Source organism: Maylandia zebra, linkage group LG11 (assembly GCF_041146795.1).
Source record: "Maylandia zebra isolate NMK-2024a linkage group LG11, Mzebra_GT3a, whole genome shotgun sequence".
NCBI lineage: Eukaryota > Metazoa > Chordata > Actinopteri > Cichliformes > Cichlidae > Maylandia > Maylandia zebra.
In genome coordinates this window covers 25,721,106-25,746,468 of record NC_135177.1, presented here as the reverse complement: position 1 = coordinate 25,746,468, position 25,363 = coordinate 25,721,106, and the positions used below count along the sequence as shown (strand labels likewise).

The window sequence follows — 25,363 nt, the reverse complement described above, 5'->3', positions numbered from 1 at the left end:
CTAATAAAATTATGAATTATCTTGCATAAATAGGCTGTTTTCTTTACTCCTTTCAGGTTTTAACAGCAAATTAGTTGCATGTTTAATCATCTAGGAATTTACCCAGATTTATTTATTTAGACAGATCTTGACCCCCCAATGTTCAGCACAAAGTTACACCGATGTATTAGGCAGTACCTTCTGGGCAAGTCATTTGCAGTTTTGAACTCTTAACTGTCAGATTTAAAAATTTAAAATCACTGTAAATTACTTTTACCTCAACATTAAAATGTTACCATTACAGCACGCTTATTTTTACTAAAACTTCAGTTGTAAGCCATTGCTAGGTTTCTTGTGGTCAACGTGACAAGATTAATGTCTGAGCCACAAACACCAGAATTTTACAGCTTTTAAATATTAAAGTATTTTTACTTGTAACAGAAAAAAAAAGTGCATAATCAGGTTCCACAGACTTTATTTCAGCTGACTCAAGACAGACTCCTCACACAATCCTCTGTACAACACTGTTCCCTTCTTTGAAAACGAAAATACAAACACAATAAAAGTTATGTACAAAAATAAAGCATGTTAAAAAAAATTACAGAGATACAAGACAACAATTTTAATGCTCATTTGGGCATGGCTGCTATAAATAGTGACAGTATTCATATGAGCTTTATTTTGCTGAACTACCCAAAAAAAATGGAAAAAAAAGAAAAGAAAAACAAAACGCCAGTAGCACCATTCTGAGTTCGTCCACGACAATGTTTGCCATCCGAGCATGGATGACACCCCGCTTTTGTGTTTCACATGAATTTTAAAGCCTCATGGCTCTGTGCAGTGCAAAAAAGTAAATCAAAATACTCCCGTTAACACAAACCAGTGAACATGTAATTCAATTAAAATAATGCTGCAAAACCTTTACAAACCTCTCACCAGGAGAACTTTCTAATGTAACACTTTCCACTGTTAATGAAATGTAACTGTTCATACTGTATTTATTTATTTTTAGTTAGACCATAGTTTGATTGGTGCATACAATCACCTAAGAAGGCAAGCTGCCATAAAAAAGGCAGCTTAATGAACCATCTCAACACCGACACACATTTAATGTGAACAAAAAATAATCATAAAAAAGGACAATTTCTTCATTTTAATGGACGAGTTCTGTTAAGTTAGTGTAGTGTCGTGAGTGCAAAAACGATACTGAAAACATTATCCTTCACAACTTCTCAATTCAAAACAACTCATGAAAGAAAACTCTAAATGTCACTTTAACATCTTCCAGGAGCTGCACCAAACACATTTCCATTAACACAAGTATTCAGTGTAAGCCATCTGACACACAGACAAGGCAAGAAGTGAAGGCAGACGAGCAAAAAGATGTATAACGTAACAGAGCAGGTGAATGCATATGCGGAAACATACTGAGTCTGTTTAACATAAACGTGTAGCTTAGAAGCCTGCCATATACTTAGCTACAATTAATAAATCATTCATATCGACTATGATATAAAAACCATCTCACAAGTAACTCAGACTTTTTTCCTGCGCTGACAATCAAAATGTTGCACATTATGCCGAAATCAAGTCTTTTGTTCTCAATGGCAATTCTGATTGTCACTTTTTGGGGGAGGGGGGTATAAAGCACATGTTGGTTCAAAGCAAGCACATGGTTTTACACCTCTGTTGGTCAATGAGAATAATTTTAACAAGAGTCCAGCTTCAGTCTTCAGTCGCATAATCTGTCGAGTGCACTCATACCTCTTTAGTGATCACAGACACGATGTGACGCTGATACGTATAGCAGTTGTAGTGTATTCTAGAGACAGCTGGCTTGGTCATGTGAAGCACTGAAATACAGTATAGCAACACATAATAGAATAAAAGACACTTTAAATTAATTATACAGTATATGTACATCTCTTCAAAATGCTCAAGTTGCTCTTACTTCTGGATATTGTCATTGCCTTGTGGCTGTTTCTTTCAAAATTTATTTATTATATACCAAACCCTTTAAAGACTTATTCTATCTCTCATAAAAATGTTACTTGTTTCTCTACATAGCCATAGTGGTCAGGTGCTGATGCCCCAGCAGCCCCTTGCGGCCTGCACCCGCTCCTGGATGCCCGCCTCCATTGCCGTGGCCACAGTATTCCTGCAGGTTCTGTCGCAAAGTAACCAGTGCGGAGCCCAGACAGGCGCGGTTCGGAGCCAAGACACCCCCCGGCAGCTGGAAGAGGACTGTAGCCACTCCAGCCATACCATCATCTGTGGGCTCCAGGGTAATGGGCCCCACCTTGAAGGAGGAATAGGAAAAGCCCATAAGCTGAGAGAGGAAAGGGTCAGGACGGCAAAAGTGCTGGTAAGCGCTGTATGTGGATGGGTGGTGATGATGTGAGGCTGGGTTGCCAGCTGTGGTACTGGCATAATGATGGGTGTTCAAGTAGTGCAGTGGTAAATGCTGGCCGCTGTTGCCTCCTCCACCCAAGGTGAGGTGATGGTGGTGATGGGCTGTGGGTCCGGAGGATGGGTCATGTTTATAGGAGACAGGTCCTGCTCTGCCCCTCTGGCCAACCACCACTCCACTTAACTTGCTTGTGCGGGCATGAGCAAGCGACACAGTGCTGCCCCCTACCCCTCCACCAGATGAAGGCAAGTAGATGAGCTGAGGCTCCTCCGGCTCAAGGTATATAGTGAGCTTAGCAAAAGGCCTTGATGCCATCTTTGTCATCTCCTGAATGTGGCGACGCTGCTCCCGACGGAAGTCCAGGAACTGCTTAACCTTCCACAGGAGGACGCAGACAGACAGGAAGAGGAAAAAGCAGGAGAAGAAGACAGAGAAGAAGACAAAAAGGTCAATGTGGGCTTGGTCCTGTCGCAGAAACAGCAGGCCCTGGGACTCTCCTTGTCTCTCTTCAGTTCCAACACCTCTCAGAGCGATGTAAAAGCGACTAGATTTCAAGGAGTGCACCTCATGGGGGAAGGTGATCACCACACGATCTCGAACACCACGGACAATCAGCACCGTCTGGGGTTTCCACACGGTGATATAGGTGATGAGTCCTTCAGCACGTTCCTCTCTAATTTCCCTTTCCGCTCCTGGAGGTTTTGCTTGCAGGCTTTGGGAAAGCACAGAACCTGCAAAGTTGGATGAGGTGTTGGCAAACACCTTTATAGGGGATGGAGGTGAATCCTTTTCTGTCCCGGCAGTTTTCCCTGGAACTACAGATTCCTCCTCGATCTTGATGGTGTGAATCCCTGTGTATCGATCTACGTCCACAATGAAGGTGTCATGAGAGTTGGACACGTACACCTCCACCTCACCAAAAGTGACATCAATGGTGACCCGAATGTCCACATTGGTGAACTTTGGCTGGGCAGCAAAGAATACAGTGCGCCCCTTGGGCAGGTTGCGAATGGTGGGATCATGAAAGCAGTTGGTCTGCGATGTGGGGTCAAAGCAGCACTCTGTGTCCACATTAAACTGACGGTAGCACTGACGCCCATTCACTGGTGTACCATTGAAAGAATCCTTGCACTTTGCACACTAAATGAAAGAGTAAAACACAGAATTTAAGCATGTTTCATTCACTGACAAAAAAAAAAAAAGAAAAATGTGGATTTCAACAAGTCAAAACTGTAAAAAGTGGAAACTGTGAACTCCAGCATGCACATACCTGTTGTCTGTAGCAATCTTTGCGATCACTCTGGGGGCTGCTGAGGCAGGAGGAGGTCTCTGTGTTGTTTTGGCAGGGGCAGCCTGTGCCATCGTGTTCATTGCATGTGTCTGCGTGGCCATTACACTGACACCTGTGATGAAGAGGAGAAATTAACATTCACTACAACTGTGCATGTATAAGCATTTCTCTTAATAGTAAAAGACACATCTGCTGATTATAACTGACAGACCAGGTACTGAGTAATCAAAATCACACATTAAAACTTTATATAATAACTTTATATAATAACACTCCAGTGACAGCTCAGCAGCAGATTTTACTCACTTCTCACACTTCCCCTGCAGCAGGAAGTAGCCACTAAGGCAGCTCTCACACCGATCCCCTACGCTGTTGTTCTGACAATTTACACATACAGCATTCTCCTCTGTTGGACCCTCAGACACCCAGGACTGAATCTAATAGGAGGACAAAAAGTGACAGAACTTTAAAACTAAAGTGGTTTGTGTTTGTTTTTTTAATATAAATATATTCACATACACAAACCCTCACGGATTTCAGTTACTTACGCTGTTAGGGTCAAGAGGATATAATTGTAGAGTTTCCTGTGCCTTCTTAAGTTCATCCCGGGATAGACACACAGCGCTGTTTCCCTTGCAAAATTCCCGACATGGATGGCAAGTGCCACCCCCCTTGGCAGAGCCCACAAACAGAGGCTTACACTTCTCACAATGTTTACCCTAGATTTGGGGCATAGAGGAAACAAAGTGGATTACTGAATATGAAAAAAAAAACAAAAAAAAACGTTTAAGGCACGTGAATGTAGATTATTATAAGCACTTACCATGGTGTTATTGTGACACTCCAAACAAACATCTGGTTTGTTAACACCAGCACAGTTGCTGTGTTTGTTGCAGCTGCACTGAGAGGAGCAGTTATCCCCTACAAAGCCAAAGTGACACTGGCAAACTCCAGGGGATGTGCATGTCCCATTCACACAGCCTTGTGCACACACTGGCTCACACTGACCAGAAATACTGCACAGAAGGACGCAAAAAGCGGAGATTTCAGTGAACTTCTTCAGTCACTACACAATAAAGTTCAAACTATCCTCTTATATTACCTGCTAAGTATGTAACCCTGTTTGCAGGTGCAGTGGTATCCTTGTGGCAGATCGTGGCAGTCCTGAGTGCTGTTACAGTTGTGATGACCGTTGGCGCATTCATCCTCCTCTGGACAATGGAGAAAAGACCAGCTGCTGTTTGTCAAAGGGCAGACACCCTCACTCACACCTGTGGAGGGGGGGGAGAGAGAAAGACACAGAGGTATGCTGATAAATAACAAAACAATCCACTCATAACATGCCAAGATGCTCAGCTTCTTCAAAACCATAAATTTAACATTGTTCTCACCATCAAGTCCTCCCTGTAGGCAGCGTCCAGCTCCATTGCCCCCGCGAGAAGAACACCAACCACACTGAGGCCTAGCAATGCACTGGGAGCACTGAGTGAGCTGGGAGCACTGGGGAGAGCAGGAGTCTCCCCTAGAAAGCAGTCGACCGCACTGGCCTGCCTCACACCGGAGGGGCACAAAAGATCGGCTCATGCACTACAGGAAGGGGAAAGAGATTTGCTCAGTTAAATTAAAAAGAAAATAAATTAACTTAAAGTCCAACATTCCAATCAGGGGTGGGTGATACGGCCTCAAAGTTATGTCACAATATTTTCAGAAAACATATGTTTTAATGATAACACTACAACATAAAAAATATAGGAACATTTTAATGATGGTTGCGCACAGCAACATTTATAAGTGTAAGTAAATGAACTGCATTTTCTATCCTTCCTTCCAATGAGCTACTATCACTGATGCTAACCTTAGCAATCTACTAAAACAAGGTGCCAGAGGTAGCAGCAACATAGTACAATAGTAGTGACACAGCACCACATCCAGTGAGAGTAAAGTAAAACCTAAGCACAAAAATTTAGCTTAGCTACTGTTAAATAATGCATTATCAGAGCTAATTTCAACTGCTCCCTCACTTACAAGGAGTCGCCACAGTGGCTCATCATGTTTGATCTGGTAGATTTTTTACATTAGACACTCTTCCTGATGCAACCATAAAACTATCCACCCAGAATTGGGATAGAGATCTGCTACTTGTTAGGAGAACATGTAAACCACTACTTTGTTACATGAGAAACTGAAAAATGTTTTCTACCTGGGATATCATTTCTTGAGTAAAGTCTTAACCAGCTGGTCAAAGCCCCTTTCACCACAATCTGTATTGCATCATATCTTTAGCCAAATAAAAGACAACTACATCCACTGTTTGGTCTTTCTGTCATGTACAACCTGCGAGTGAAATTAGCGAGTGCTACGGCGACACTGGGTAGAGCGGGTCTTTCACACATTGACAGCACAACACCGATCGCTAATATTGCCCCCTTCACATCCTGTTTGCACTTGTTAGTGGGTTTTTTGGCTTCAACTGGTCGTTTCCACCTTCAGTTGGAACTATTTTCTTGCATATTGAGCTTTGTTAGAGGTTGTTGAAGTAGCTCTTTTTTAAGTTATTCTTTAATTGCATTGCTATAGCTGTGATATTGTGACATGATCATATGATGATGACAATCTTACCCGCTGCAGGGCCATGCTCCACACACAGTGCTGCCAGCCCCCATCAGAGCCATTGGAGCTCAGACAAAGGCTGCAGTTATGGAGACTGTGGCATGGCGGAGGGCACGGCAGAGGAGGGGATGACTCCACCTGCATGGGTGAGACGTTGAGCAGAGCGTAGCTGAAACATGTCCAGTCATAAGTGGGATTCACACTCAAGATGCGCCTCGTTTCGCCTGGAGAAGGGAAAAAAAGAAGAGAAGGGGGTCGACATTTCTTATTGGAAAATATTTATTAATCATAAAATTCATTTTCTGTAACACCAACACATCATCTGAACCTGGGTACCTGTGCGTTTGAACTGGCGAGTCCACATGCATTTTCCAGAAGCTGTACACTTGGGGCAGTCAGAAGCCTCACAGCTAGTCTCAGTGCAGTTGCTGGACAGGAAGATCTCTCTCTGGTTGATTCGACAGTCATGTACAGCTGTGCAGCTGAGAGAGCTGCTGATACAAGCCCCCTCTGGACAATTTGTGCACCACTTACACTGTAAAACAGGCTGGGAATTTATTAAGAACAGACTTTAGTTCACAGTAACGGTCTCTCTTTGAGTGATTAACTGTGTTTGAGAAGGGGCATTACATGTTACCTGGGATTGACTGGAAAATGTTTTAGGGTGTCGTGCAAGGCATTCACTGCATGTCTTGAGTCTGCGACATTGGTCTGGCTCACGAGGGGTTGGAGAACAGGGAGACTGTCCAGTGAAGCATCCCATTCTGATGGAGAACAAGGAACAGAAGTGAATGTCATATGCATTTTATTTCATAGCTGCACATAACTTCAAGCTCAGAGTTGCTGTCAAACAACGTGTTACCTCTCAGCAGTGTCAGAAGAAGCACAGCTCCCTCTACACCATATGCAGCTGCCTGTGGTGGTGTTGCAAGCCTCTGGTGTGGGAAGAAGGGCGCAGGGGTCAGAGGGCACAGACAGGGTTAGGAGTCTGCCAAGGGTGACGCCATTGAAGCCTCCTGACAGGAAGAGACGACCGCCCCAGCTCGTCATAGCAAGGGACACCGAACCATTAACTGGATCTCCAACAGCTGACACTAAAACAAAAACACGAGAAGAGATTAGCCTATGATGTTTTATGATTTACAAATTAACCTGCAGCTAGAAATGTATAGTTACCTGGTTGTATCCAGGTGTTACAGTTGATCTGGTACAGAGAGACAGAGTTACTGTAGTCTTCTGCTTCTGTCCTGCCGCCCACAATCACCATAGTGTCTTTAATCAGTGCAGCAGCATGGAAGAAACGGGACAGGGGCTACACAGGAGAGAGATGACACAGCAGGAATCCAGAAGTTATCTTTCTAAAGTGGATGGATGGATGTCAACTGCTTGGATTTTCCAACTTCTTACCTTAATACCCTGAGAGGTGGCCAGCAAAGACCAGGTGAGGTTGGGGTAATACAGGCTGTAGAGCTCAGCAGATGGCTCTACACTTTCCACGTGAAAGCGGTAGCCTCCAAAGACATAGATGGCATCAGTCTGTTCATGGTAGACTGCCGTGTGGCCATACAAACCTGATTCAAGAACAAAGCAAGTAAAATAGGTTTATGTGCAATGAAAAGAGTGTTTAGAGCTATATTTGTCTCTTTAAAAAAAAAAATTTTTCACAATGTGATTCTGTATTGTTATAACAATAAGCGGTGCATCAGTGAGTTATTGACATTATGAAAGGCTTCAAAAACCTGTAGGTGGTGTGCCAGTGTGGGGGGCAATGGTCCAGTTTCCAGACTGAGGGTTGAACTCAAGTAAATGGTGATTGAAACCATTTTCAGGAGAGTAACCGCCAATCAACAGCACAGAGCAGTCTCGCCGTACAGTTAAAGTGTGACCTGCCACTGGAGGAAGCACTGTGCTCTGTCAGCAGAAGAAAATTCATTAGTTAAAGAAAGAAAAAAGATTTTTCACATATTCTTTATTTCCATATCAAGTCAGATACCAACCTTGTGCTCTCTCCAGACTAAACTGCTGAGATTGAGAGTCCAGGTATCCATGGAAACGCCATCTTGTGTGACCCCACCTACTACCAACATAAAGTTATGATTGGCTCCAGCGCCAGACTCATGACTCAGCATTGCAGAGGCGTGATGGTAGCGAGGGTTTGGCATCGACCCTTCTTCCACAGAGCTTGTCAACATTTGTGTCCAACGACGTTCCAACACAGAATATCTAAACCAACCAGAAGGAATTATTACACACATACAGAGGCAACACTGCACTACGTGACTGTGAGATTACCTAACCAACTTGTTGCTGGATGCCTACGCCAAGCTATGTGCAAAAGGGTTATGTAAGTTTTATTGTTCCTATGCTACAGTCTCAGAATATTATTATTATTATGCCAATAAAGGTGATTGTGATAGATTAAAATGTTGAAGATTATATTTCAAAATGTTTAAGATGCTGCTGCAAAGAAAGCAATGCATTTCAAGATTCAACATTCGTGTTACCAATTCCATAAAACCAAAATCAAAATGTAACTTATTCGGAGTTACAAGTTGAACAAAGGTTTGTCCCAAATATGAACAAACTCCTTCAAGGAGTTAAACACATGACACTTTCACAGTAATAAGACAGAAGGTTTTCAGTAGTTTTCACAAATGGATGGGCTTGTTGCCTGAAATGGCATTTTTCTACTCTGAGCACTCCAAATGCATTTCTACTACCATACCCATTCACCCATTCAAACACACATGCATTTGAGTGCATATAACCTAGCATTCATACACACTCACTCTGATAGATTCATCAAGTGCAACTTGGGCTTCAGTATTTTACCCAAAGATACTTTGACATGAAGACTAGAGTAGCCAGGTATCAAACCTCTCACCTTCCAATAGACAACCTACTTTAGCTCCTGAGTCACATGTGCCCCAACCTGAAACATGAATACTACTGAAAATTGATTCTTACAAGCTCTTTGTCTAAGCATTTATAGACTGTTGTTGCACTTTCTTACCTATAGACATTTCCCAGAATTCCTTCTGTCAGAGAAAGCCCTCCATACATCCAGAGGTTGCCCTGTGGTCCAGACACCAGAGAGTGTCCCATCCTGTGGAGGAACCTGTGGGCCTGGTTCTGTTGGGGGGAAAGCACAATGTTTATTTGTGTGTGCTGCGTTGTGTCAGCCATGCACACTTCAGTATTGTTCTCGTTTGTTTTTCTTTGGTCCTTACCACAGTCATCTGTGTGTCCAGTAAGGTTTCCCACACCAAGCTGTTGAAGTCTCGAGGAATAGAGCAGTCTGACCCAACCCAGCTCTCTGAGCACACGCACACTCCCAGAGACTAAGACAAACAGAGTTATGCTGGTTAATGTTCTGTGTTTTATTTTATAATTTTTTTAAAACTGACTTCCTAAACAAAAAAACCCTCAAAAACCAACCAACCAAACAAACAAAAGAAAGTTAACAAAAAAAACAAAAACACGAAAATTATCAAGTACACAACTAGAAATATGTTTTTATGAGCGTTACAAATAAAATAAAAATAAAAATGTCACAGTATATTTAATTAAGTTTTACTTTTGAAAAAAGAGACACTTGGAAATTTAAGAAAAGCAAACTTAAAAAAAAAAAAAAGTTCACAGCTCTTACTATATTACAAGTTCCTCTTCCTTCTGCTATTCCACAATCCTGTGGGCACACTAGCCGGTCACAGTGTGGTCCCCCATATCCCTGAGGGCACTGGCAGAGCCCACCCTGGCACTGGGCTCCACCTGGACATACAGATCCATCTTCATCCTCATCAGAGCTCTGCTGACACCGTCGTACCCAGAAAGATGCATTGAAGCCTTGAGGTCTGTCTGAAGTGACGTTGGCTTCAAAGTAGACTGAGATCACACCTGGAGGTAGAAGAGACGATTATACGATGCTGAGTGATTGTGTATATGTAAACTGGTTTTGTAGTCTAAACTGTGTATTTATTAATCAATGAGTTAAAGATAAACCTGAAGTGGCCTCCACTGTGATAGGCTGAGTCCTCGTGGTGCCACAAAATGCTCCAATTAGATTGTGATCAGAATGTACGACTCCGTTACCCAGAAAACGAGGCAGGCCATCGAACACATAGACATACGAACTCTGAAAAATAAAGCATCCTGAATGTCATGAACACAGTTTCAGGTACAGTGAGCTGTTAAGTAATTTGTGTTTATTTGAACTCACTTTACAATGGGTATGAGAGTCTGGGTGTAGTGTGAGAGCTACTGGGGGACAAAACTGTCTGGGCAGACAGGGTGCCAAGTTTTCAGTCACAGAGAGGACCCACAGGCAATGAGAAAGTCCACCTTTCCCCTCTGTGCCACTCCGCCACCCCAAAGAAGAGGACAGGGGAATGGTGGTGGAGGAAGTGGAGGACAGCAGGACAGAGCGGCCCTGGCACTGGCGGTAACATGTTCCATTGTTCCTAGATGGTACAGGATAGCATAGACAAGTCACGATCACAGAATACACTGAAAATCATTCAAGGAAATTATTCCTACTCAGCAAAATAGTGAAGATCTTTACCTGGGATCTCCATAGTAGCCAGGCAGACAGGACTCGCAGTGTGGTCCCTGAGTGTTGTGGGTGCAGTAACACTGGCCTGTCTGGTTGTGACAGTATCCCTGGAGAGAGTCTCCGTGTCCGTTACACTCACAGGGAACACAGCCGCTGCCACCAGCCAGGGCTGAGCCAAAGCTACCTGGACGGCAGTGCTCACAGTGAGGCCCTGTAGTCCAGTCTGAAAGTGAAGCAAGTGAATGTTAACCAATAAACAACACGACAGCCTTTATCTATCAAACACCAAAATGCCTCCCACAGTTTCAGTTTTATGAATAGTGACTGAAATCAAATCACTATAATCCCTTTATCAAAATCTGACCTTGGCATTCATCACAGATCCCTGGAGCAGTAATACAGGTGGAATGGAAGTTGCAGCCACAGTCAACATCACATTCTACGCCACTCAGAACCAGAGTAGCGGGATCAGATGTCCAGCCCAGGGCGCATTCACACTCAAACCGTGGGCTGCCGCTACACTGGCCCTCACGACACTCATTGTAACAGCTGTGGGACGAAGGAAGATAACTCAATGAGCAAGACGAATAAAAAGATTTTATTAAGAGATTTAAAGAAGGAATTCGTGGATTACTGTATTTTAATGCACTTACGTTTGGTTGCAGTGCAGTGTGCCATCCCCTGTGAATCCTCTCTCACAATGGCACTCATATGAAGTGGGAGTGTTGATGCAGGTAGCAGAGGGGTGACAGTTGTGGAGGCCCAGCCTGCATTCCTCTACATCAGGACATGTGGGATAGGCCCAGATTGCATCTTGCTCTTCATCACTCAAATGCTCCAACTCCATCTCCATTTCTAAGGGGCGAGGTGGGGCTGAAGTTTGGGGTTCAGGGCTAGAGAAGCAAGAAAGACAAATGTAAACTTGGACTGATATACTACATACACATCTGGCTATCAGTTTGTTCAGGATATATGTACAAGAAACATGATGAGAGATATCTCACTTTGCAGCCCGAGCTTCAGCCACAGCCACACTACAGTTATACACTGATGGATCATCCATTCCTGCCCAGTCTCCCCTCAAGCATCTGAAAAGAAGGGCAGAAAATACGAAATACACACAGAAATCACAATGAGTGTTAACTTATCAGCAACCTGATACTATAAAGATTGCATTTGCCTTATATGCAGTTCTGGGAATCTGTATACTTTTTTGTGTTGTTATGGGTTTGCTGTACTTACTTTCCAATTGTGGGATTATTGTAGTCACCACACCAGCCACACTGAAAAGTCTTCAGGCACTCTGTACATGTGTTTAAAGCTGAACACTGCTTACACTGGGGAACTGAGTGAACACTGACAAGCAAAAAAATAATATTTTATTATTGATTGCCATTAAAGGGTCAATTCAACTGTCTGGCAAAATCTAAATGTGTTGTTTCTTGTGTTTTTGCTCATCTAATGCGAGTATATTACTGCATGTGAAAGCATTTGGAAAGTTAAGAAAAAAAATTCTCTCTTCAGGGCTGATGCTTCAGTACCTTCCACTTTTAATCAAATACTGGCAACTGCTTTTGATACCAAATCCAAAATCCTTGTTTTAAATTGAGTTTACATGAATACAGCCTCTCCGTGAATCGCTACCTTATCGTGGTGGAGGGGTTTGTGTGTCCCAGGGATCCCAGGGGCTATGTTGACTGGGGGCTTTTGCCCCTTGGTAGGGTCTCCCATGGCAAATTGGTTGTGGGTGAGGGACCAGACAAAGAGCGATTCAGAAGACCCTTATGAAGAGAACATCGAGGGAACAGTTTGCCCTGCCCGGGATAGGGTTACCGGGGCCCCGCCCTGGAGCCAGGCCCGGGGAGGGTGCCCGAGGGCGAGCGTCTGGGCCTTAGTCCATGGGGCCCGGCCGGGCACAGCCCGAAGAGGAGACATGGGCCCATCCTCCCGCAGGCGCCATAGGGGTCGGGTGCATTGTGTGCCGGATGGCGGCCAGGAGCGGAGGCCCTGGCGGACTGATCCCCGGCTACCAAGACTGGTAATAGGGACATGGAATGTCACCTCTCTGGTGGGGAAGGAGCCTGAGTTAGTGCGTGAGGTTGAGAGGTACCGGCTAGATATAGTCGGGCTCACCTCTTGGGCTCTGGAACCAGTCTCCTGGAGATGGGCTGGACTCTGTCTCAGTCTGGAGTTGCCCCTGGTGAGACGCGGCGGGGTGCTGGAAGGTGCTCCACCTGGAGTCTCTGTTGTCCTGCTGGGAGACTTCAATGCTCACGTGGGTAACGACAGCGAGACCTGGAGGGGTGTGATTGGGAGGAACGGCCTCCCTGATCTGAACCTGAGTGGTGTTTTGTTATTGGACTTCTGTGCAAATCACAGTTTGGCCATAACGAACACCTTGTTCGAACATAAGAGTGTCCATAAGTGCACGTGGCACCAGGACGCTCTAGGCCGTAGGCCGTTGTAATCGTATCACCAGACCTGCGACCATATGTTTTGGACACTCGGGTAAAGAGAGGGGCTGAGCTGTCAACTGATCACCACCTGGTGGTGAGTTGGATCATGTGGCGGGGGAGGATGCTGGACAGACCCGGTGCACCTAAACGCGTAGTGAGGGTGTGCTGGGAACGTCTAGCAGAGGCCCCAGTCCGCGAGATCTTCAACGCGCACCTCCGGCAGAGCTTCAACAGCATTCCGAGGGAGACTGGGGACATTGAGTCCGAATGGACCATGTTCAGCGTCTCCATTGCCGAAGCTGCTGCATTGAGCTGCGGCCGCAAGGTGGTTGGTGCCTGCCGTGGTGGTAATCCCCGAACCAAATGGTGGACACCAGAGGTGAAGGGAGCCACCAGGCTGAAGAAGGAGTCCTATCGGGCTTGGTTAGCCTGTGGGACTCCGGAGGCAGCCGACAGCTATCGACAAGCCAAGCGGAATGTGGCTCGGGCAGTGGCTGAAGCAAAAACTCGGGTGTGGGAGGAGCTCGGAGAGGCCATGGAAAAAGACTTTCGGACTGCCTCGAAGAGATTCTGGCAAACTGTCAGGCGTCTCAGGAGGGGAAAGCAGTGCTCTACCTGCACTGTGTATAGTGCTGGCGGAGCGCTGCTGATGTCGACTGAGAAAATTGTCAGGCGGTGGAAGGAATACTTCGAGGACCTCTTTAATCCCACTGACACGTCTTCCGAGGAGGAAGCAGAGTCTGGGGATGAGGGGAATGACCTGCCAATTTCCAGGGGCGAGGTCAGTGAGGCAGTTAAACAACTCCTTGGTGGCAGAGCCCCTGGTGTTGATGAGGTCCTCCCCGAGTTCATGAAGGCTCTGGACGTTGTAGGGCTGTCCTGGTTGACACGCCTCTACAATGTTGCATGGAGATCAGGGCCGTACCCCTGGACTGGCAGACCGGGGTGGTGGTCCCCATCTTTAAGAAGGGAGACCGGAGGGTGTGTTCCAACTACAGGGGGAAATCACACTCCTCAGCCTCCCTGGGAAAGTCTATGCCAGGGTGCTGGAAAGGAGAGTTCGTCCGCTAGTCGAACCTCGGATACAGGAGGAACAATGCGGTTTTCGTCCTGGTCGCGGAACACAGGACCAGCTCTTTATCCTCTCAAGGATACTTGAGGGTGCATGGGAGTTTGCCAAACCAGTCTACATGTGTTTTGTGGACTTGGAGAAGGCATTCGACCGTGTCCCCCTGGGTGTCCTGTGGGAGGTGTTGCAGGAGTATGGGGTGTCTGGCCCATTGCTACGGGCCATTCGATCCCTATACAACTGTTGCAAGAGCTTGGTTTGCATTGCCGGCAATAAGTCGGACTCGTTCCCGGTGGGTGATGGGCTCTGCCGGGGCTGCCCTTTGTCACCGGTTCTGTTCATAATTTTTATGGACAGGATTTCTAGGAGCAGCCAAGTGGCTGAGGGCTTTCACTTTGGTGGCCTCAGAATCTCATCTCTGCTTTTTGCGGATGATGTGGTTCTGTTGACTTCATCGGGTGAGGGCCTCCAGCTCGCACTGAAACGGTTCGCAGCCGAGTGTGAAGCAGCGGGAATGAGGATCAGCACCTCCAAATCTGAGGCCATGGTTCTCAGCTGGAAAAGGGTGGAGTGCCCACTCCGGGTCGGGGATGAGTTCCTGCCCCAAGTGGAGGAGTTCAAATATCTCGGGGTTTTGTGCGCGAGTGATGGGAGAAGGGAGCAGGAGATCGACAGACAGATTGGGGCTGCGGCTGCAGTGATGTAAATGGTAAATGGTAAATGGCCTGCATTTGTATAGCGCTTTTCTAGTCCATAGGACCCCAAAGCGCTTTACACCACATTCAGTCATTCACCCATTCACACACACATTCACACACTGGCGATAGCAAGCTACATTGTAGCCACAGCTGCCCTGGGGCACACTGACAGAGGCGATGTGGACGCTGCACCGGTCCGTTGTGGTGAAGAGGGAGCTGAGTGTAAAAGCGAAGCTCTCAATTTACCGGTCAATCTACGTCCCTACCCTATGGCCATGAACTGTGGGTAGTGACCGAAAGAACGAGATCGCGGATACAAGCGGCAGAAATGAGCTTCCTCCGAAGGGTGGCTGGCCTCTCCCTTAGAGATAGGGTGAGAAGTTCGGCCATCCGGGAGGGGCTCAGAGTAGAGCAGCTGCTGCTCCACATCGAAAGGAGCCAGCTGAGGTGGTTCAGGCATCTGACAAGGATACCTCCTGGGCGCCTCCTGGGTGAGGTGTTCCGGGCATGTCCCACCGGGAGGAGGCCCCGGGGCAGACCCAGGACACGCTGGAGAGATTATATCTCTCGGCTGGCCTGGGAAAGCCTTGGTGTTCCCTCGGATAAGCTGGAGGAGGTGGCTGGGGAGAGGGAGGTCTGGGCCTCTTTGCTTAGGCTGCTGCCCCCGCGACCCAGCCTCGGATAAAGCGGATGAAGATGGATGGATGGATGGATGGATGGATGAATGAATACAGTGACCAAATGAAAGGGTGCTTGCTGCTATTAGCAGAAATTACACTCACAGCTGATTATGAGGTGAAAGTTGCAATTTAAATTGAAGTGGAGTTGTTAGTCTGTGTTGACCTGGCCATGCAAGGGAAATACTACTACTACTAGTAGTAGTACTACAAATCATAATAATAAGGCTCAGAAAAAGCAATATGAACTTATTTTCCATTAGACATAGTAAGAAGTAAATTATAAATAAGACAGGTACAAGCAGGAGCCCTGACCAGCAGTAGTCTTAGGGATGAGCATAAGAACAAAACTTGAATTTTTAGAGGCAGTCAAACACATTTCATCATTTCACAGGATAAAAATACAGTAGGAACAGTCTTGAAATGTCAGAGCCAATTATGTAATGCCAGTCCAACTGTGCAGTTGCTAACACCCAGAAAAAGGCAAAGAAACCTTTGGACAAATAAAGAGATGAGAGCGCGTAACCAGGGAAACCGCTTAAATGCTGATGACTATGGGTTTTTAATTTTTGCTATATAACTTTGCACTGTCCACTTTCTGCTGGGACTAATAACGGTTATCTTATCTTACAAAATATTTAATATGATGACTTTACTGACTTACTTACTCTTAGGTATTCATGAGTCATTTGATTATGTTAAGCATGACTTTACATTTAAAATGTAAAAAAGAAAATGATTATAGTCATTACAGCATTATAGACATGATGACTATATTATTATAGTATTTATAATGATTATAAATAAAACAAAAGGAAAAAACAAAAATATCTTAACAATGTTCTCATCTTACCTGTCATACCAATCCCTACACTCTCCATAGGGGTACTTTGTGAGGTAGGCAGCAAAATAGAAGCAGGCTTGAGCAGATTCACACCACGCACACTGGCTGGAGTTGGAAAGGCATTCACCACATGTCTTTCTCCTGTAAAAGAAAGTGAAAGTAGAGTAGAAAAGATGAGCTGGAGATGTTTGTATGACCGAAAATATGTAAAATGAATATTATTTTTCAACTTACTGGTTGCACACTTTAGGACACCCCCTTGGATCACGTATGGATCCATCTACTCTTCCTCGCCGACTGCACTGGTAGTCGCCTTTCTTGCTGGAGTTTATCTGCCACTCACAATAAGGGTCCTACAATCAAAGTTAGCACAGCATGAGTCAAGAATACAGTTATGGTATACAAGTCAGAATAATGACAGATAATGTCAGTTTTTATGTGCATCTGTGTTATACCTGAGTACAAGCAGAGCAGTCTCTGTATTCTTCACACATGGTGCAGTGCTGGGGTGCTAACAGCAGATGGAGCTGACCTTCCATCTTCCCTTCACTGTTCAGCCCCTCAGGGCAGGGTTCGAGGTCTGGGCTGTCACGCAGCAGACAGCGGGACAAAGACGGGCACCAGCCACAAGACTGGTCTGACAGGCAGGCCAGACAGGACATGTACCCTGAGCAGGAACCTGAGCGGTACGGCTCCGAGAATAGGAAGGAGATCTCCTAGAAGGAGATATCACAAGATATTTGAGTGACTTATGTATGTATGTATATATTGTACTATTCTTAGTTAGTGTATTGTCTGTCTTGTCTTAATGTTGGTTTATAATGGAGCACTGTAACAAAAAATAATTTCCCCCAGGGATCAATAAAGTATTCTGATTCTGATTCTGATATAAAGGAAAGGGTATTAAAACTATGCTTTTGTTTCATGATCTAAGAAAAATCACAAAAGAATTTTGCATAAATTAGTTTTGCTGCTAAAGTTAAACTCACACTTCCTCCAGGCAACGTTCTGTTCCAGATCAAGGCCATCTCACTTGTTTGTCCTGAGCCAGAGTTGTTCAGGTAGCCCTCCGCCTGAACAAGGTAATGGTTTCCCCGAGTGAGGTTAGAGAAAAGTCGACTCCCATCTGGTCGAGTCAGGAGCTTCAGCTCCTTTTCCTGCTGAGCTGCCCAGTGACCCACCACCTCCTGATCAGCAAATGGGTTCACAATGCACAAAATATGGACATGAAGAAAATATGGATAAAACAATAGTGTTTCATAACAATATTGAGCCCTGGGGACAAGGATATTGGCTTTCGCCGACAATTCTTAAGCATTCCAACAGTTCCAATGTTTGGCCATATGAAATTGAAATTATTTTAATTTATTATCAAATCTACTACAAATAATCCTCTAAAGAATTATGCTGTAAAGAAAGAGACAAAGAAATTCCAGCTGACATGCACTTCTCCTCACCATCTGGCTGGAGTTGGGTCCTGTTGCCATTCGAGCCTCAAAGTGAAGCCTCTGGATGCGAGCCCACATGGAGACTGTCTCTGTAGGAGGGGGTGCAGGTGGAGGCCCGCCCCACAATGGGTGGACAAACCCCCTAAACTGTAAGGCTACGTCCATTTCTGTGGTAGGGCCAAGCATGATGGTGGCGCTGCGGAGGATGGTTACCTAATGTGAGGGGTGAGGAGGATGGAGGACAGTGGAGGATGATGGAAGTGGAAACACATCAACAGAGGCACTATTCTCTACTAACTGCTCCACAAAGTTTCACAAACAACTTGAACAAAAATATCCTTTCTACCCAAAGCAAACAGAGAAAAAGAAAAAGAGACATGACGAGGTTAAAAAGCATAAAGCACAAAGAAAAACTAACAAAAATAGAATCATTATATCCAAGCTCGAATGCAATATTGGTGGCAGGAAGGAGGAGTAAGTATAAGCAGAGAGGGAAGCAGTTACAGGCTCAACTGGTAAAGTCAAAACATTTGGACTCCATACCTGGTCAGGCTGGGAGTCGTTGCGGGGGTGCTGGAAGGTGAGCAGGTGCAGTCCCGGGACATAGTTCTCGGTGCGACAGGAGTGGAGGGAGGTTAGGAAAAGGGTACGCTCCCCCCACCAGCCGTACGCCCCTGAGATCTGGTCCACACGGCACGCACTTCGCTCTGTGAGACCGAGAGGGAAAGGTCAGCACATGCACAAAAAAACCCCCTAAAATACCCCCACACATCGGGCCTCTTAAATCTCATATTACAGCAGCTTTCTACTGTGCACTACTGTACTGAAATGAATGTAATTGGTAAGTCTTGTTTGACGTGTGTTCTGAAGGAGTAAAATGACCTCACTGCACCAGAAGTATGTGACTAGACAGGCGAGTCAAACTGTGGTTTGAGGAACCTGTCCAGTCTCAGCTGGGTATAGCCAAGTCACTGTACTTCACCTCTGAAACACACCAAACACGAGTCAATTACGTCCCTCCCATGTCAACTCCCAACATCATTTTCCAGTCTTGACCCTTTTCGTCTGCCCTCATTCCTCCCTCCCTGGGACTCACCTGACACTGGTAGGCAGGACTCATTCTGAACACACCAGCCAAATTCACCAGGGGCACGGGCCAGAGAAGCTGGAGTGCCACTGAACACCAGACAGGACTGGCAGTCAGACAGGAAGCGAGCAAGGCCCAAGCAACCAGTACTTCCACACTGCGACCAGAAAACAGAATTTGCACTTTAGCTATACCTAAACAAACAGTCTGAAAAGGAAAGGATTAGATTTCTGAAAACGTAGAAATGGATCCCCCCCCCCCAAAAAAAACAAAAAAAACAGGCATTGTTACAATTTAACACAAAGTCTGAGAGAAGCGTTACCGGGTTAGTGGGCTGGTACTCTCGACAGCGGCCTTCACACCAGCTGCACTCTGGGTTCTTCAGGCACATATTTTCATCTACTGCCTCAGCACAAACAGCATCCTGATGATGAAACAAACAAACACAACAATTTCATTACCATTAGATGCTCTTAGTCAACATAATTTTCAACCACTGAGATTCTTCCAGCCACAGACAGTCTTCCAAATACTATTGGTTTACAGCGCTTTCACTCACCCTGTCACCTTGGTCGCTACTGACAAAAAGGGGAACTTTGTAAGCCACAAGGTCTCCACGCGCAATGCCACTGTAACCTCCAGCAACCAGCAACACTCGTCCCTCCATCACTGCAGCAACATGTGAGTAACGCCCCCTCACAGCATCACCACCTTGGAAAAATATGACAGCTCTGTGACCACTTCACATGCAGAGGTAACAATCACTAAGATGGATGGTGTTTAAAATGGACCTTAAATAAAAAAAACAAATGTAAAACAACAAGAAAAAACTGCATGTGCCTTCGCATTTCAGAGTTCTGGCATAAGGCTACCCACTCAGGAAAAAACTGAAGATGGTGAAAATAAAAAAAGTTGAAGTAAAAAGGAGAAGTGAAAATAAACTTGTGCATTTGTGCAACCTGCTCAGATCTCAAATGGATTTTAGCCCCAAATCTTCTGATTGTCCCTTAGGTTTGTACAAATATACTCACAGTGGAGCATAAAGACATTTAGTGCTTATTTCATCTACATATACAAAGTGGACTTTATTTGGCTGTCTAATCACAACCATTTCAAGACCAAATAAAATATAATGTGTTAGAAAAATAAATAAAACAAGGAAGGTGCAATCTAGAAGTCGGCTGTTTTGTTCACTTTCATACTCACTGAGTTTCTCCTTTGCCGAGACCCACTGGTGACAACCCAGATGGTAGAAAAAGATTTCCTCATCATAGCACTTTTCCTCATGGAAATGAATGTGCACATTTCCTCCTGCAAGACAAACAGAGATAAATATAAACATGGCTGGACTGATTACGAAACAAACTGCTAATTATCTCAGGACTCACCGTAGACAACCATGTAGTTTCCGATGACAGTGGCTGAATGGAAAGCTCGCTCTCTTGGGCCAGTTGCTGCGAAACGCGAACGGAAGGATGTCCAAAATCGTCGATCCACATGGAACACGTCTGTTTTGTTCACCCTGACACTAAACCTAAGAAACATATACAGTATGTATATTTCTATTGTCTATAAAGATGCCGTTTTTTAAAAGTCCCCACTTCCTGGATTTTTCTGAAGCACTTAACTAACTTTGTGTAGCAAGTTATCACAAAAGAATTAAATCTTGGGATAAAATATATCTTATTATGTTGGGATCCACTGGTGAGATATTGGTCCAATACTGACTTAAAAAGCTCAAGTGGACATTGATGACAATGAGCCTGTCTAGGGAACAGATTGTGTGTTGCTTACACAAAATGTCAGCAAAAGTCAGTGATGCTAGTGCATCACTAGCAGGAGGGATTGATAAAATAACATAGACTAAACTAATAGTATAATTAATAAACTTAGGAAATCAATGTTTAAGTGAGTGTGATGTGGTCTTATACATAAAAGACAGATTCCCACTCTCCTCTCAACCTCTACCTTCTAATGTATGAGAAGGTACACACCTGGCAGTGGTAGGCCTGTGCCCTCCATAGACAAGTAATGTCCTGGAAGGGCCGTGGAAGACCATGGAGTGCCCAGCAGTGGCAGGTGGCTTCCCACCTGTGGGCTGAACCGTCTCCCACCGTCCAGAGCCATGCAGGCCGAACCGATACAGAGTCGAGGAAAACATATCCTCCTCAGTACGACCTGGGAAACAAATTTGGGTTTGTTCGTTTCTTAGTGGATTAAAAATGCTGATATAAAAAAAGACAAAGTGCAACGTGACAGTATACATGCGAACCCACCTCCAAACACATAGAGATAACTGTCTACTATAGCCGCAGCGTGATTAGCCAGTTTAGGAGCACCACGTGAAGTGGAAAAGCCAAGCTGTTGCCAGTCATCATTGAGAGGCCGGTACATCCACACATCATTGGCCAGGGAGCCGTTGGCTAGCTCTCCTCCAAAGACAACCATTTTACCCATATACTCTACTGCTGTGTGGGAATGACGAGCCACCTGACAGAGTAGGAGAGCCAAAGAGAGCACGAAGGAAAGGAATACGATTGAGATGTTAAACCAAAAAATGAGAATGCTAGAATTCCCATCGACTATGTTTACATGTGCAAACAAATAGGATATATAAAAAAAAATGAGTGAGCAGAGTATACACTGCAATAAACTGATTTCTATAAAAACTAAAAATGCACATTTGTCATAAACAGGTTCGATAAATTAAAAAATAAATTCTTAAACAGTTACAACATTATTTACAAAAAAAATAAGCAAATATTCTTGACTTTATCGATTTACCTTGTTTTTAACAAGCAATCAGTAGAATGTAATACTCTATCACCACAAAGTGGCATTAAATAAATACGGTCAATCAGCACTGAACAAAAATAAATAAATAAATAAATGAAAGCAAGAAAGGCATGTTAAAAGTTTTGATATCCACAAGTATGCAAGGATCTACTTAAATTCAAGTGATGGAAATTTTAACACTAGATGGTGACCTTAAGGATCTGTGCAGATGTCTGCATGTCTGCCAGTCTTTTGCCACTGGATGACTGCATCACAGAGCACTAGCTACCATGTGCCCTTCAGCCACACTTCAAATAAGTGTAAGAGGTGCTAACTGTCAGAAACTGGTTAAACAGCTGTGCCATGTTGAGATTAGGTCGTACGTTTGGACAGTAACCAGAGAGAAGCATAAAATAAAATGTTTAAAAAGTGTGAATAATGGACTGCATTAACTGAGTTGTTGGAGTGAAAAAATTGAGCATTTGTATTAAAATTTTACAAATGATATTAAACAGCTGTAGAGACCAACTTTGTGAGACTGGTATAGTCCTGCATTAGCTAGTAATATGTTTCTGTTTTTTAAGATTTTGCATTTAGGCTATTGCAATAAATGGCCATAAGTAAATGGTTAAACTAGTATAAGTTATAAGTAATAGTAATAGGTTTTGGCTTTAATCCTTCTCTATAGTTTTAATATTGTCTTTTAAAGTTATTTTAAAAAGAAATCCTGATTCCAGAGTTGTTCCTGAGTTCCTGGTTGTCAGAGGATAAGTTGGGGCCTGACAAGTCATTGAGAGAAAATCTTGGAATGGATATCTTTGAATCCATTCTCCTGATTAAGGAAACTACATTTCTTGCCTACATGACATTTTGAGGATCAATTTATTGTAAAGTGCTGACAGTAACTTGGACACTTGTTTGCATAGAGAATGACAAAGCAAATGCAATAGCAGAAGGAAAGAAAAACAGCACATGTTTGAGTGTATGTTCACTTACAGGTGAATGACCATAAGACCTGCTTTCCCATTGGTTGGATGTAAAATTGTATTTGATCAAGTCACCAAGAGCTCTGTTCAGATCAAATCCTGCAAAGAAGATAAGCAAAATATAATTCAAACAAGCCAATAATGAGATATGAGACTGATGACTCAGACATTGACATTCAGCTCTAACAAAGACATCAACATCACTGATGGTTAATATGTAACACAGCAACAAATTGTGTTGAGTTATGATTATTAACATATACCAAAGAATCAAAGTCAAAAACCTTGCCGTTGTCTTGTGTGTTAAAAATGTTTTTCTAAGCAGAAAAATTGTATCAGTGGAATTTAACTGTGTGTTGCTCTTACCGCCAAACAGGTACATGGCTCCTGTGGAGGAGAGGTACACGCCTGCAGAACCTGTCCTGGGAGGTGTGTAGGGGTTTTCTTCACTCACACGCCACCACTTCCCTGCACCGCTGTCATTATAGAGACCAAGCTGGCAGTTTTGACCCACAAAGCCTGGCTTACACAGACAACGCTCTCCTTTCTGAAAAAAATCAATAAATGAATGAAGGCAAATATGAAAAGTTTCATCACGGCACACAAATGAATAACCTAATCAGGTTGAGAAACGCGTTACTGTGCGACTATAGTATATATTTTTTATGTGTGTTCATTTAATCGTCCCTATCCCTACTCTTACCTTGTCACACTGGCCGTTCACAGAACAAGCTTGAGTGCACAGAGGGGTTGTACATGAGGGCCCACCCCAACCCTGATGACAATGGCACTTTGATGTAGAGGAATCACAACGACCATGACCGCCACACGCTCCAGGGCACAAAGAGAAGGTGTAAGTTGCATTGAAACCCAGGAGGTTGTAATTAGCGTCACTGAAGAGGTGAAGCAGCATCTGGAACACAGTTTAAGAGTGAACACAAATTAAGTTAGAATTCAATGCTAATGAAGTTTCAAGAATCATCCTGGCCTTTCAGCTGTGGTATCTTTTCTTGGTTACCTTGCCAGACTTTGCTTCAACGGGCTGGGGCAACGTGTGGCCACTCAGACTGGCTAGCAGGGGGCTTTGGTAGGAGTCCCCATCATACACAAAAAGGTAGTCATAAGTGCACTCTGTGTTCATGAAGGTGAAATTCAAGACAATGCGGTGACTGTTGTTGGGAGCTGGAAGATATGAAGAATTCGATAAATATCACTTTGAATAATCACAGAAAACAACAAAAAATAATGACAAAAACCATTTTCTCCACCTTTGATGAGCCACTCGCAATTCCCATTGACAGAGTAGTTTCCTGCTCCATCTGTCACATAGCCAGGTGGTCCCCTCAAAACCTGCCTGTGGCCCTTGCAGTCCCCTGCCTGGTACAAAGGCGACTTGGCCAACAGGAGAACGACCAGGATGAAGGAGACAGGGAGGGGGGAGGCCATCACTGGCACTGCCTGAAAGATGGAAAGGGAAAGAGCAAGGTGGGAATCGGTTGGTGTCCTAATAACAAACGTTGAACATTTGCAGCACATATGAAGACCAGTCTCTTAAGGTTCGTTTATCGACCACATATAACAACTGAACGATCCGATCTGGATACAAGGGAACGCCTTATGGACATCAAAGCGCAATCTTCGTCCCCCCTAGTTGTTCTCAGGTCTCGTTGAGCACTCTTATGCCACTGAAAGGGTCCAATTTAAAGCGCTATGAGTCATATGTCAACTGCAATGCCATTCACCCTGCAGCAACAACCAATCAGGCTTAATGATCAGATTACAAGGATTACTACAAATTGCCAGACTCAAGAAAAGCTACTGCAAAAATTCTTATGCTGATGTTGCTAACGTGTACAGGGAAGTAGCTCGTAAACATTACGACTCCAGAAATCATACCACACAAACATCAAGGTGAAACGACGATAATCCACATCTGCAGTGTTACATTAGAATAGCAGACAACACAGTTTAACTTTTATTATCTGGGTTTCTTACAACAAACTAGCCAAAGGATGAACCTACGACAATTAGCAGCAAGGGTCTCTGCAGGCTATCACAACAAAGCTAACGAAAGGGTAGCTAAGCTAAGGTAGCAAACGGAATACAGTTAATCTGAGCTCATCAGTTGGTATGGATTCAAAATAACACTTACCATTTCCCGTCTCTTTGTTCGCATGGTGGTTTACATTTTCGGCAGGCCTTTAAACGTCAGTTACTGCACGAGCTAACTAGTGAGGGCTGCAAACTGACAGCTGGCTATCCAGTCGATACTAAATTGGATTCACTGCAGAGCGCTACAGCATTCTGCTCTGCTAGCCTGTCCGCTAGCTAGTGGTAGCGGCTCGGCCAAATCCAGATGCGCAATCGTTGGTTGCTGCAGACCCTAACAGAATCAGTCATTCTTGAGAGTAATTCTTCATTATGTAATAACAAAATGATGGTACACCTCGGAGAACTGCTTGCAGCTATCAGCGACACGTT

General features: G+C 44.4%; 1 protein-coding gene across 1 annotated transcript; it reads right to left on the bottom strand.

The window, feature by feature from the left end:
- Positions 1–437: 437 nt before the first annotated feature.
- megf8 (multiple EGF-like-domains 8) lies at positions 438–25,253 on the bottom strand. The gene is made up of 44 exons (XM_024804161.2): positions 25,035–25,253; positions 24,151–24,340; positions 23,901–24,064; positions 23,586–23,795; positions 23,249–23,429; positions 22,893–22,981; positions 21,398–21,611; positions 21,116–21,299; positions 20,510–20,655; positions 20,328–20,432; positions 19,681–19,832; positions 19,444–19,545; positions 19,131–19,278; positions 18,578–18,741; positions 18,044–18,247; positions 17,576–17,773; positions 17,042–17,302; positions 16,821–16,939; positions 16,596–16,727; positions 12,085–12,198; positions 11,847–11,930; positions 11,496–11,735; positions 11,207–11,391; positions 10,852–11,065; positions 10,510–10,750; positions 10,293–10,425; positions 9,940–10,187; positions 9,521–9,631; positions 9,304–9,422; positions 8,288–8,513; positions 8,030–8,201; positions 7,698–7,861; positions 7,467–7,602; positions 7,153–7,384; positions 6,928–7,054; positions 6,627–6,837; positions 6,300–6,514; positions 5,072–5,267; positions 4,783–4,951; positions 4,504–4,696; positions 4,229–4,399; positions 3,987–4,117; positions 3,660–3,792; positions 438–3,529 (listed from the first exon to the last, which is right to left on the bottom strand). The coding sequence occupies exons 1-44, from the start codon at positions 25,056–25,058 to the stop codon at positions 2,039–2,041; spliced, it is 8,643 nt and encodes a 2,880-aa protein (XP_024659929.2). The 5' UTR covers positions 25,059–25,253; the 3' UTR covers positions 438–2,038.
- Between the last annotated feature and the right edge of the window lie 110 nt (positions 25,254–25,363).

Excerpts from the sequence above, each read along its gene's own strand:
- megf8 (XM_024804161.2), bottom strand. The coding sequence starts at position 25,058 with ATGCGAACAAAGAGACGGGAAATG. Across the intron at positions 24,341-25,034 it reads GAACAAAGAGACGGGAAATG|GCAGTGCCAGTGATGGCCTC; the intron begins GTAAGTGTTATT and ends TCCATCTTTCAG. Across the intron at positions 4,400-4,503 it reads AGTGTCACAATAACACCATG|GGTAAACATTGTGAGAAGTG; the intron begins GTAAGTGCTTAT and ends CCCCAAATCTAG.